This window comes from Sander vitreus, chromosome 8 (genome assembly GCF_031162955.1).
Source record: "Sander vitreus isolate 19-12246 chromosome 8, sanVit1, whole genome shotgun sequence".
In the NCBI taxonomy this organism is placed as follows: Eukaryota; Metazoa; Chordata; class Actinopteri; order Perciformes; family Percidae; genus Sander; species Sander vitreus.
In genome coordinates, this window is record NC_135862.1 from 24410528 (window position 1) to 24421450 (window position 10923).

General features: G+C 41.6%; 3 protein-coding genes across 4 annotated transcripts in view; 1 reads left to right on the forward strand and 2 right to left on the reverse strand.

Annotated features, from left to right (window-relative positions):
- Positions 1 to 3382, reverse strand: part of fnbp4 (formin binding protein 4) — an 11819-nt gene extending 8437 nt beyond the window's left edge. The window contains exons 1-4 of one of the 2 annotated variants that reach the window (XM_078257588.1): positions 3273 to 3382; positions 2590 to 2667; positions 2377 to 2492; positions 812 to 986 (exon numbers count right to left, since the gene is read on the reverse strand). In XM_078257588.1, coding sequence (XP_078113714.1) covers positions 812 to 986; positions 2377 to 2492; positions 2590 to 2667; positions 3273 to 3276 — 373 coding nt within the window. In that variant the 5' untranslated portion in view covers positions 3277 to 3382. Of the gene's footprint in view, positions 1 to 811; positions 987 to 2376; positions 2493 to 2589; positions 2668 to 3152 lie in introns of both variants that reach the window. The other variant, XM_078257587.1, reaches the window with a different exon arrangement.
- Positions 3383 to 3707: 325 nt separating this feature from the next.
- bscl2 (BSCL2 lipid droplet biogenesis associated, seipin) lies at positions 3708 to 7388 on the forward strand. Its single transcript, XM_078257589.1, has one exon. It carries the CDS (start codon positions 4062 to 4064, stop codon positions 5316 to 5318), a length of 1257 nt encoding a protein of 418 aa, XP_078113715.1. The 5' UTR covers positions 3708 to 4061; the 3' UTR covers positions 5319 to 7388.
- Positions 7389 to 9146: 1758 nt separating this feature from the next.
- lrrc10 (leucine rich repeat containing 10) lies at positions 9147 to 10232 on the reverse strand. The gene has a single exon (XM_078256131.1). The coding sequence runs from the start codon at positions 10123 to 10125 to the stop codon at positions 9301 to 9303; it is 825 nt and encodes a 274-aa protein (XP_078112257.1). The 5' UTR covers positions 10126 to 10232; the 3' UTR covers positions 9147 to 9300.
- Between the last annotated feature and the right edge of the window lie 691 nt (positions 10233 to 10923).

Sequence of the window (10923 nt, forward strand, 5' to 3'; positions counted from 1 at the left end):
ATAACACCTGAGCAGTGCCACAGACTGATCGACTCCATGCCACGCCGCATTGTTGCAGTAATTCAGGCAAAAGGAGCCCCAACTAAGTACTGAGTGCTGTACATGCTCATACTTTTCAGTTGGCCAACATTTCTAAAAATCCTTTTTGTGTTGGTCTTAAGTAATATTCAAATTTTCTGAGATACTGAATTTGGGGTTTTCATTAGTTGTCAGTTCTAATCACCAAAATTAAAAGAAATAAACACTCGAAATATATCAGTCTGTGTGGACTGAGTTCAAAATTTCACTTTTTGAAAGGAATTACTGAAATAAAATCAACTTTTTAATGATATTTTAATTGTGACCAGCACGTACGTACGTGGGGGAGTGCGTGTGTGAGTGTGGGGAAAAAGGAAAAAAAAAAAATAACGGCTTGTCTTTCTTCCAAGTATGCCAGCAGCTTTAAAAAGGTACACTGTGTAGTGTTTTAAGTATTTTTATTAACTAAAATCAATGTCTTCATTCACAAATATGTCCTCATTGGTGTAAAATTACCTCTGCCAATGATCTGACTTAGCAAAGAATTTATCATCTGTATTTACATTGGACAGGTAAGTCCAAGGAGGCTTCTATAAATTCCTACACGACGTACCTTTTAGTACACAGGCAAAAAAAAATAATAATCTGCTTGAATAGGTTATAAAGAGTATAATTAATATGAAATTGCTCTGTTAAAGTATTATATCACAGGTACTTGAAAAAGAGTCCATTGTCAACCAGAAGGATATCAGAACATGAAAAACTTTATCTTAAATACAGTACAGACAGTTACCTCCAGCAAGCGAGTACTCAGTATTGTACTCAAACGATGTGTGTTGTTGGTTCTGTTCTTCATTGGCGGCTGGCTGCTGAGTATTAACCTCAGGTCTGGGTGGGGTGCTAGTTGGGACCGAAGGATGAGATGCTGCATCTTCTGAACTTGGCTGAGTGGTGATTGCATCAATTTCCTGTGGTGGGAAAAATGGCAACAGGATTTATATTTTTTTTGACAAAACTTGTGTTTTCAGCCCTTAGAATGAACCACACTTTACACTAGTCTTTACTTTGATAACAATATTAATTTATGACAGCCCAGGCCCAGGTTAGAAACCTATGTAAAATTGACTCTAAAAATCTGAAAACCCAAAACCTGCGGTTTACTTGGTAATTATTTGCCACCAACCCATAGAGGGTTTTCACCGACGTCACATTCTGGGCGGTAACCTAGATGCGCGACCATATTGGAGGCACTCGGTGTAAACAACTGAATGGAGTATTGTGCACTTTGGATACTTTAATACTTCATGTCTAAACAACAGAAAAGCTCATCAAAACACATCCAAGATGCAAAGGCATGGAAGGACTTGGACCACAAAAAAAGGTGCGATATTTTGAGAAATTACAGTTTACTGGCGGTGCAGATCCCTACAAGTTGGCTCCCTCTTCTTGGATCCATGGCGACCCGGTGATTCTTCCTTCAGTTGCATATCCCGATATAGTCAACTACCTGGTTTTCTCGCCGAGCCCATACACAGCGGAAGACCTTAAATCCTACAAAAGTTTGGAGGCTTATAACCAGATGGTGTGTGGATGGGTGAGGGAGACGCAGCACCAAGTCATTAACGACCGTTGTGTTGTGAAGGCCAAAATAAGTAATGCAATAACGTCTTTAATCAACCTAACCTTAACTGTATGATATCATTGCGATACTCAAGGTGTAGCCAAGTGACTCTCAATAGTTGTTTTTTTTCCATTTCAAAGACCGAACAAGACTTTGCCAACCACAAGCGCCTCCTTTCCTCTGATAACTTCTGGCATTCCTCTCCCTGGTTTTTAATAACCTTTGGAAGTTGATAATATTCCAAATGTTTTTCTCTGTGTGACCTATTGGTACAACCTAAAACACGGCAATAATTAACCATTTTCCTTGATGCCATTCTTGATGCCTGTGCTTTGTTGTGATGCGAGTACCTCCAACATGGCGACTTCGGGTCTGATGACGCGTCGTGAAAACCCTCTATAATTATCCACAATGAATAAGGCCCACAGATCAAATCACAGCTACATACTGTGCTTCTGAACAGGTCTGAGCCTGATACAAGTTAATTCCAGTTGGTTCATTATGCATCTTAATTACATATTTTACATCAAGAAAACTGGGCTAACACATTGTGTTTTGGACGTGATGAACCGTACATACATACATACATGTTATGCAGTAGCCTACAGTCCTAACTGTACCACCAGGTATACTAATTAGCTTGCAGTTATACATCCTAAAAGAAAACACTCATAATACATAAAAATTGGTTCAGTAGCAAAAACGGCGGATTACGGTAAGAAGCAAATAATACTCACAGCCATGAAATTGGCCAATGTGCTGTCAATGTCAGCTGACTTTGTCGTTGTATGCTGAGAGTCTCCAGCATCTTCTTCATCACTATCATCATAGGCTCCAAGCAAGGACAAACCCTCTATAAAAGGTAGAGATAAAACAACTTTGTTCAATCAACTGGTTTTCCAATGCCTGAGAACCAAAAACAGCACCACACATATACACAGTTACTCTACCTGTTGCCTTTGCTGCGGGAGTCTTCATGTTTGTGAGCCTTTCTCGCACGAATCTGAGACCATCGCCCTCTTGTTCATCTGCAAAACAATGCCAGCAAAGAGGTTAGCCTTGAGCTTCAACGGTTGCTACAGCAAGCTAGATAGAGGCTAACGTTGTTCGCCCACAAAGATACTCACTCCCCTAGCTAGATAAAGCAAGTCAAATGTAACGGTATTTGTGTTAGTTGGATACATTTCGTTAGAGTTAACTGGCCCAGTCATTTGTCATAAGCTTATTTTGGCATGCTCACATAACTACTAGCTTGCTAGCTTAGCACGCTAGGAGATAGCTTCTGGTCGATCCAATTAAAAACATCACGGTGTCGTGTCATGACCCTAGCACATAACGTTAACTATAATTTGGCTTGGCTAATTCTTGGTAATGGTGTGTTTTTGAAACGAGAAACTCAGCACCTAAATTTCGTTAAATAAATCGATTTTTTATGAGAGGCCCATTCTATACACCTCGAGCATTTAGCACTCAACGCCTGTCGCTATCAAGCCACTGAGAAATAAAAAAATACCATCGGATCCCGAGGGTGCTTCTTCCCTCTCTCCGGCATTCCCACTGCGGAGCCCGGGAGGTGAAAGCTGTAGGATCGTTCTCCGACCGACCAGTCCTCCTGTGAGGCGACTTTTCTTACCCATCGTTGTCTCTCAGTCTAGTGGCCTGCTCCCTTCCTTGGCGTCGTTGTTGCGGCTCTGCTCTGCTGCTTCTTGGTAGGTAATGGATGCTAGATCCCATCCGATACACGTGTCGACGTCAACATGAGCATACTGCGCATGCGTCAATGCGTAGTCTTCAACACCACTCAGACGTTACTGCAGTTTCTATTTAACATACACTCTTGGCCTCTTGGGTGCTAATGTTGTTAATAATTTCACCCCAATTTCGGATCACGACACATTCATTTTCAGTCTTCGGCTGCAATAACGGACATGAAGCCCAAGTGTGCTGACGCCTGCGCAGTATGAGCGTGTTGACGTCAACCATGGACGTATTAAGAGAACGGGTAAACGGATACAATCTAGCATCTACCCTACTGCTTCGAAGAGGGCACAAAAGAAGGTATCAACTTCCGGTTCATATGGTCATGTTTTGAAAGTAACTGTCAGTAACCAGAAGCGGTTTCAGTAATTATGTACAGTCTATGGATGTAACCTAGCAGCAATGTTTGAATGCGACACCCTCCGAGCAAGTCAGGTAGATAAAAGTACGACCTTTAGAAGCCAAGACTATTTTCATTTTATCGAGTAACGTTAGCTTAACGTTACCTACTTTGTGGACCAAACAAGCAGCAACTAACGTTAGCTTCACAAGCTAAAACTCGGGCCTTAGCTAAGTGAATGTGTAACGTTAGTTGAACAGACTAGCTAGTCATGGGAGGGTGAAGATAATCAATTATACAGTTTCGGAGGGGAGCCGCCTATTGATGTATGAACATAAAAACCCACCACAGAGGCAGCAGTCGAAAGGGCTCGAAGGAGAAACAACTGCCCAAACTAGTGCCAGAAGGAGGTCCGGATCAGACATGATGGGGGCTACAATGGGACCGGTTTTACACTGGCTCCAAAATGTGGCAGCTGTTACTCTCCTCAAAGCCCGGCGGACTTTATTTCAGGCTGCCATCCTGTTTTGTGTCCTGGTTCTGCTACTTTGGGTGTCCATCTTTCTCTACGGAAGCTTCTATTACTCATACATGCCCAGTGTGAGCTTCTCCACCCCTGTGCACTTCTACTACACCTCTGATTGTGATTCCTCAGAGTCAGCACTTTGTTCATTCCCCACGGCCAACATCTCTTTCATGAAGAACGAGAGGGACCTTGTGATGGCTTACGGTCAGCCTTATCGAGTGTCTTTGGAGTTAGAGATGCCAGAGTCTCCAGTGAATGAACGCTTGGGTATGTTTATGGTCAAGATGTCTTGTTACACCAAGGGTGGAAAGACAGTCTCATCAGTGGGCCGATCTACCATGCTGCATTACCGCTCCAGCCTTCTGCAGAGCCTGAGTACTTTACTGTTCTCTCCTTTCTTTCTGACCGGGATGGCTGAGCAGAAGCAACTCATAGAAGTTGAGCTCTTCTCAGACTACAAGACAAATGCTTATCAACCCTCTATCGGTGCAGTCATTGAGATCCAGTCCAAACGAGTGCAGATCTACTCATCTCAACTCCGAATCCATGCTTTCTTCACTGGCATAAGATATGTTCTGTACAACTTCCCCCTGACATCTGCAGTGATCGGCGTAGCCACCAACTTTGCCTTCCTCTGTGTCATTGTGCTGTTCAGCTACCTGCAGTTCATATGGGGTGGGATCTGGCCTCCAGATCAAGTAAGAGTCAGGGTTATGATGGGAGACAACACCCGTATCCAGCAGAGGAGAGAGGAGGCTCGGAAGCGCATGGAGAAGGAAAACTCGCAGAAGGATCTGGGTGCTCCTCAAGTGATAGGATCTGTGAACGATACATCTGATTTCCAGGACGATGACACAGTAGCAGAGCCGTCGCCAAAGAAGCCCTCAGGAATTCTGGATGCATCTGGGGCTGATGTGCCAGATACAAAGGAGGAAGGGTCTCATGACTCCTCTCATGAGGAGAAAGACGGCTCAGGCGTGTTGGATGGCTGCCAGCTGCCTCACCAGGGTGAGACCTTACTCCGACAGAGACCTGGGCCGTGGATGAGCCTGTGAACCACGCCACTGCACACAGCTAAAGCACCGCTAGTTGAATATAATGTGGCAGAAATTATTTTGAGCCTAGCAACCCCCCTGTTTGAGTCAGCCTACTACAGATGCATGCTAATATTATACCTGTGTTGTTTTAGCTAACAAACTGCTGCTTATTGTCTTGTGTTAATAACAATTTACCTCGTTGTAACTTTGACCTCTTCTCACGTCTTTCTGCTTATTGTCTACAGTCTTGTGTTTTGCTATCTTAGTTTTGATGATTCCCACAGCAGGTGGCACTCAATTTCAGCTCTGGCTTGTCCAACGGTATTGCCTAGGAGAATTTAACATTACCATACGTTTTACCACTGTTAAGGAAAAACTCAACTCACTTGGAGCAGCACAACTCACTTCACATACGTGCAGAAGGTTCGGGAGACCACGATGAATTACACAGAAGCACTTAATGATCACTCAATTGAGGAGACAATTAGGCAGGCAGTACAGTGTAAAACACAATGTGTTATTGTGCAGTGCCGTCCCTGTCCTCCCTGAAGGTGTATTTATAATCATGCTGGAGACGTTAACGTTTAGCTGAACCTTGAACAAAGTAATTGCAGGCGCCGTTAACACAGATACATAATCGACCTCCAAAAGGAGACAACCCTGAGACAAAACATGCCCTTATCATGTAGCTGCCAACATAGACTCCTTGAATCTGTAGATAGCCAAACAGTTATACATGAAGAGGCTTGGTTGTTAGAGACTGGCCGTATGTTCTCGTCCCCTGACCTGTGACCTATGAATGGCCTGATGTCGTGTAAGCTTTCCCTTAGTCTCATCATACCACAATATGGTGTTTCTGGAAATTCCACCACAAACACACCCTTTTTTTAAAAGTAAGTTGAACCTTCCCATTTATTACTGCTTCGATGCCTGTAAGGTGGCATTTTTTTTTTTTTTTTAGCTGGATGCACAAATCCTGACCATAGGCCTTTTTCACAGCAGACATTTTTACTTGTCATAGTAGGAAAAGCACAGGTGTTACCAATAACATCAACGATGGCTCTGTTCTATTCAAGTGTCCCAGTGAGCGTGACAGGGAGCCAGCATGCACAATACCAGGAAGCTGAAATTAAAGCAGCTAAATGGAATTCAGCTATCATTAATTTCATTATTTACACTTGTGCTTTTCCTACTGTGAAAAGTCAATTTGTCTGCTGTGGAAAAAGGCCTGTCCTCCCATGATAATACGAGTAAACAGTGACTCTCTTGATAACCAGTTCAAACATCAGTAGACATGATTCTGTTTTTGAACGTAGCTGCCACATACTTGAAATTCAAATTTAAAGGTGTTTCCTAGAATGTTTCACACCCTTTTAGAGGATATGCACAAACATGCCTCGTGATTCTTTTTTTTTTTAAGAGGCTCTCTCATAGCAATTAGATTTGGAAAATGGGCCCAAAAGAGTCTTTGTTTTTAATAACGTCTTAGAAAACATGTGCAATGGGTGCAGCCCGAGGGACATAAGGAATATGTTACATTTATTCATTTTCATATTGCAAATAGTGAACGTTCTGTCCCAGTTTAATGGGTGTTTATACAGCCGTGGCATATTTAGTTAAGGCTTCAATGCTTTTACAAAGTTGGTGTTCATTCCATCAATATCATCATTCCTTTACTCAGTATCTGTTACAGTACAGTTTAAACGCTGCAATTTAATGTAGAAAATATTTCATTGATTGTGTTTTCTATGTCTATTAGGGAACATGTCTGGTGTTTAAACCTGTTTGTATTTAATAATAAGAAACCGTATTAAAAGGATAACCAAAGGTACTGTTTTGAAATACTGGTTGTTAGAGCTAATGGGTGATGCAGGAATTGTTGAATATAGCTTAGCCTTTATGTATTAAACCTACGCTTTAGGAGAGCTTATGATTTCAACACGGCTTATGGAAGAGTTTGTGAAAGTTGTGTTGATGTAGGATTCTGTACCAAAGATATTGTTTAATGTGCTGTACTCCCCTAAAGTTATATGAGTTGGTGTTATTTATGTGTTGAACTAATTAAATAAACATAAATTGGTGCACTTCTTTTTCTTTTTTTTTTCTTTTTTTTTATTATTGTCTCTTGTATGCGTTTGGGTGACATCCCTGTCAAACTATATGGCTGCGCTAACTATTCAAATATTTTTTGTCTATAGAAAAAAATCTCATAATTCTGATTCTTTAAGGTAAGGTTAGCAGAAGATTTGCATTATGTTCTACAATGATTGAGTTTGTCATTTTTGTATACTTTATGAGATTTGAAACCCAAATCTGGGAATTCTTTTTTTAATTTTTTTTTTAATGTTAGGTTAACTACATGGTAAAGTTTAATTTACTTCTGTCCATATGTGCATATTTAAAAATTAAAAGCAGATTTTTTTATTCCCATAATATTTGATATTGATTAATATAGGTTATGAGTGAAATCAGAAAGCATTTAAAAAAATAAACGGTTGGACCCTGTCCAATATGATATGATGTCCTTTATAACACCTGATTATGGAATTGAAACTAAGACATCAAAGGGATTTCATTAGTCATTCGTGTTTTACATACTAGAATGTGTTGCTTTGGTATCATTGTTATATTATTGTTAAATACTACATTAAAAAAAAAAAAAAAAAATCATTGGGTTAAAAACAAGATTCTTTTATGGACAAATGAGAAAAGATTTAGGAGAGTCAATCAAGGGTGATATGAAATACATGATAAGAACAGGGCCAATACAGTTTTTGTATTTACAGTGTCCTTTACAGACCGCTCATTGCAACACCAAGAGTGGATTGAATGTACAGTAGTGTAAAATGCACAGTTAGTGGAGTCTTTGGATTTAGGTGTGCTAGGGGGCAGTATAACATAATCTAGTTGTACACTGTACAGCATTGGAATGATAAAACAGAATGGTGTCTTTATGTGTTCGCATAACCTCTAGAATTACATAAACACACAATAAACTAGTTGTTTTAAATAGGAGGCTGAATTGAAGCTAATACAGTAGTTATGTGTGTTCATGCTGTGTGAAATAATCCCATTTCCAGTAAAAGGCCCATGGTAATTTCTTTTCCTACAGTTTGTTAAAAGGATTTGAAGTGCCTAAAATGATACATTGTGGAATGACATTTAATCTTGTTTACTGAACATTTTCCTGGTACTCTGAGGAATTGGAAAGCTGCATTTACAATCTGTTTCAAATCGTGAACCTTATGACGTTGATATTAAAGCCCATTAGCAGCCTTTATTCAAACCACAGCCCCAATCTATCAGATGAATTATGCATTGGTCTGGATAAGGAGTGCACTAATTGATTTAAATCATCCATCTCTTGTATTAAATCCTCACTGTATTTAGCCTCAGCAGGTATAGATATTATCTCACACTCTGCTCGAACAAAAATGTTCGTAATGAATCCTTTCTTTTTCTCAATCCCTGCCATACTGACCAACTGCACAGCCAGTTTAATAGAAAAGTGTCCTGCAAACACATCTATAATAGCTATCAAGTAGAAATACATGCTTGCCAGTACTGTTTAGATCCCAAAGATATCCTACAACCTGTGCAATTCTGTAAATTTCCCAAGATATACTGTATGTCTGGTACAATAAGTTAAAATAGTTCAAAAGTTTTGAATAACAGAACATTTGATGATGGGGAAAATGAATAGCAATTTACAATGTCACTGTTGTTTCAGCTAATCATTTGAAGGCACATACAGAGTTTTACTAATTCAAAAAGACACTAACATTTCATACAACGTAAGTAACCAGACATGTCAAACATTTTTTATTTTAAGATTCAAATTTCCCCTTTTACACTTGTACAACAACTTGGCTTTACCATATATGGACAAAATGCCATCAGCCTGATGTACAACACACCACTCGGCGTTAAGTGTTCCACTTGAACGTCATCCTGTACTGCCAGGCCTCGCCACGGCTGAGGGTCACTTTGTTCCTTGAACCTAAATGTTGTGCTCCTCCTCGGGGTGTACTTCCGTGACCTCTGCTGTAGTCTCACTCGCTACTTTTGACCCGTCATCTTCCTGCTCATCGTCCGAGCTGTCCGCCCAGCGCCCGACTCTTCTGACTCCCTCGCCCACTGCAGGGGCATTAACGCAGGGGTTGTGATCATAGATGACAAGTTTCAACCCCTGCATGTGAGCCAGGTTTGGGAAGTAGCGTATTTTGTTCCGATCCACATCAATGACAGCTAAAAGGTGCATTTCCAGCAACACTAGTGGGAATGCTGCCAGCTGGTTCCCGGCAAGCCAGATACTTCTTAGCTCTTCCAGCCCTCCAAGCTCTTTTGGTAAACTCTGTATCTGATTATAACCAAGGTGCAGGGTCTTGAGATTAGAAAGCTCACAAACCACCTTGGGGAAAACGGTGAAGCAATTAGTCTCCAGCCACAGAGTGCTAAGTTCCTTGAGCTCTCTCAGTTCTCTGGGGAGGCTGTAAAGCCTGTTGTTACCCAGGTAAAGGATGCTGAGCTGGGGCAATCTGCAAACAACAGCAGGGAGCTCTTCAAAGCAGTTGAAGTCAAGGGCCAGGAGCTGCAGCTTCTTCAGGTCCTGCAGTTCGGCAGGTAAGCTGCTGAGGTTGTTGTCGCTCAGGTAGAGTTTCACCAGCTCATTGAAAACACAGGCAGCAACAGGCAGCCGGCGCAGCTGCCGGCTGCTCAGGTCCAGGGTCCGATCAGGTGGCATCTCCTTTAGGTCCCCTACTAGGAAACGTTGACAGCGCTCGGAGGGAATGAAGGCAATAACGCCTCGCATGGCGTTACCCATCTTGCCCAGTCTCTGATTCACCACTGCTCCACGACATCAATTTAGTGCCAGACAAGGGTGGCACTGAGATAGGCTGTAAGTACATTTCATGGCATCCCATTAATGCTCCTCACCACCCCTCTGGAGTTATTGATCTTGAGAAAAACAAAAAAAAGTTTGCGACAAAGTAATGCATCTGCATTATGAAGCTGTAATCCTGAATCATAATTACATGATTATGATGCTGTGCCATGAAAACGACAATGAAAATAAGCATCACGAGTTGTCAACAGAAAACATAATAAGCGTAAAGATGATCATAATGAGAAGAACACCTACTTCCCAGTGTTTTCCTGATGATGTCCATGACTCTCAGCATCTCCTACAGTCAGCCATTTGTTTATCCAACTTAATGGGCTGAAAACATATTGTATTCCCTGGGCAGATGTTCCCCAGTGCAGTCCTCTCACTGTCTCTCAGTGGCTCTGAGCTTTGCCCTGACTTTAATGGTGATTGCAACCACTAGCTATTCTCTCCTCCCCATTTGTCCCTAATGACTTTCCCCCCTTCTTCTCTGAGATGGCAGAGGTGGGAGAGAGAGAGAGAGACAGGGAGGGGCAGGGTTGTAAAGCCTAAGAAGTGCTTTGTGATGAAAGAGCAGCGAAGGTCATTTACATCCTGTTTTAATCGGCCCAGACGCAGTTCTGGGACTGTGCCACTGAGCCAGTCAAGTGGGCCTGTGCTGTGGAATAATCTCAAGAATTTGTCAGTGTGTGCAGGGAGACCAAACAGGAAGTTTAAATTATGCGTTTTGCTCTG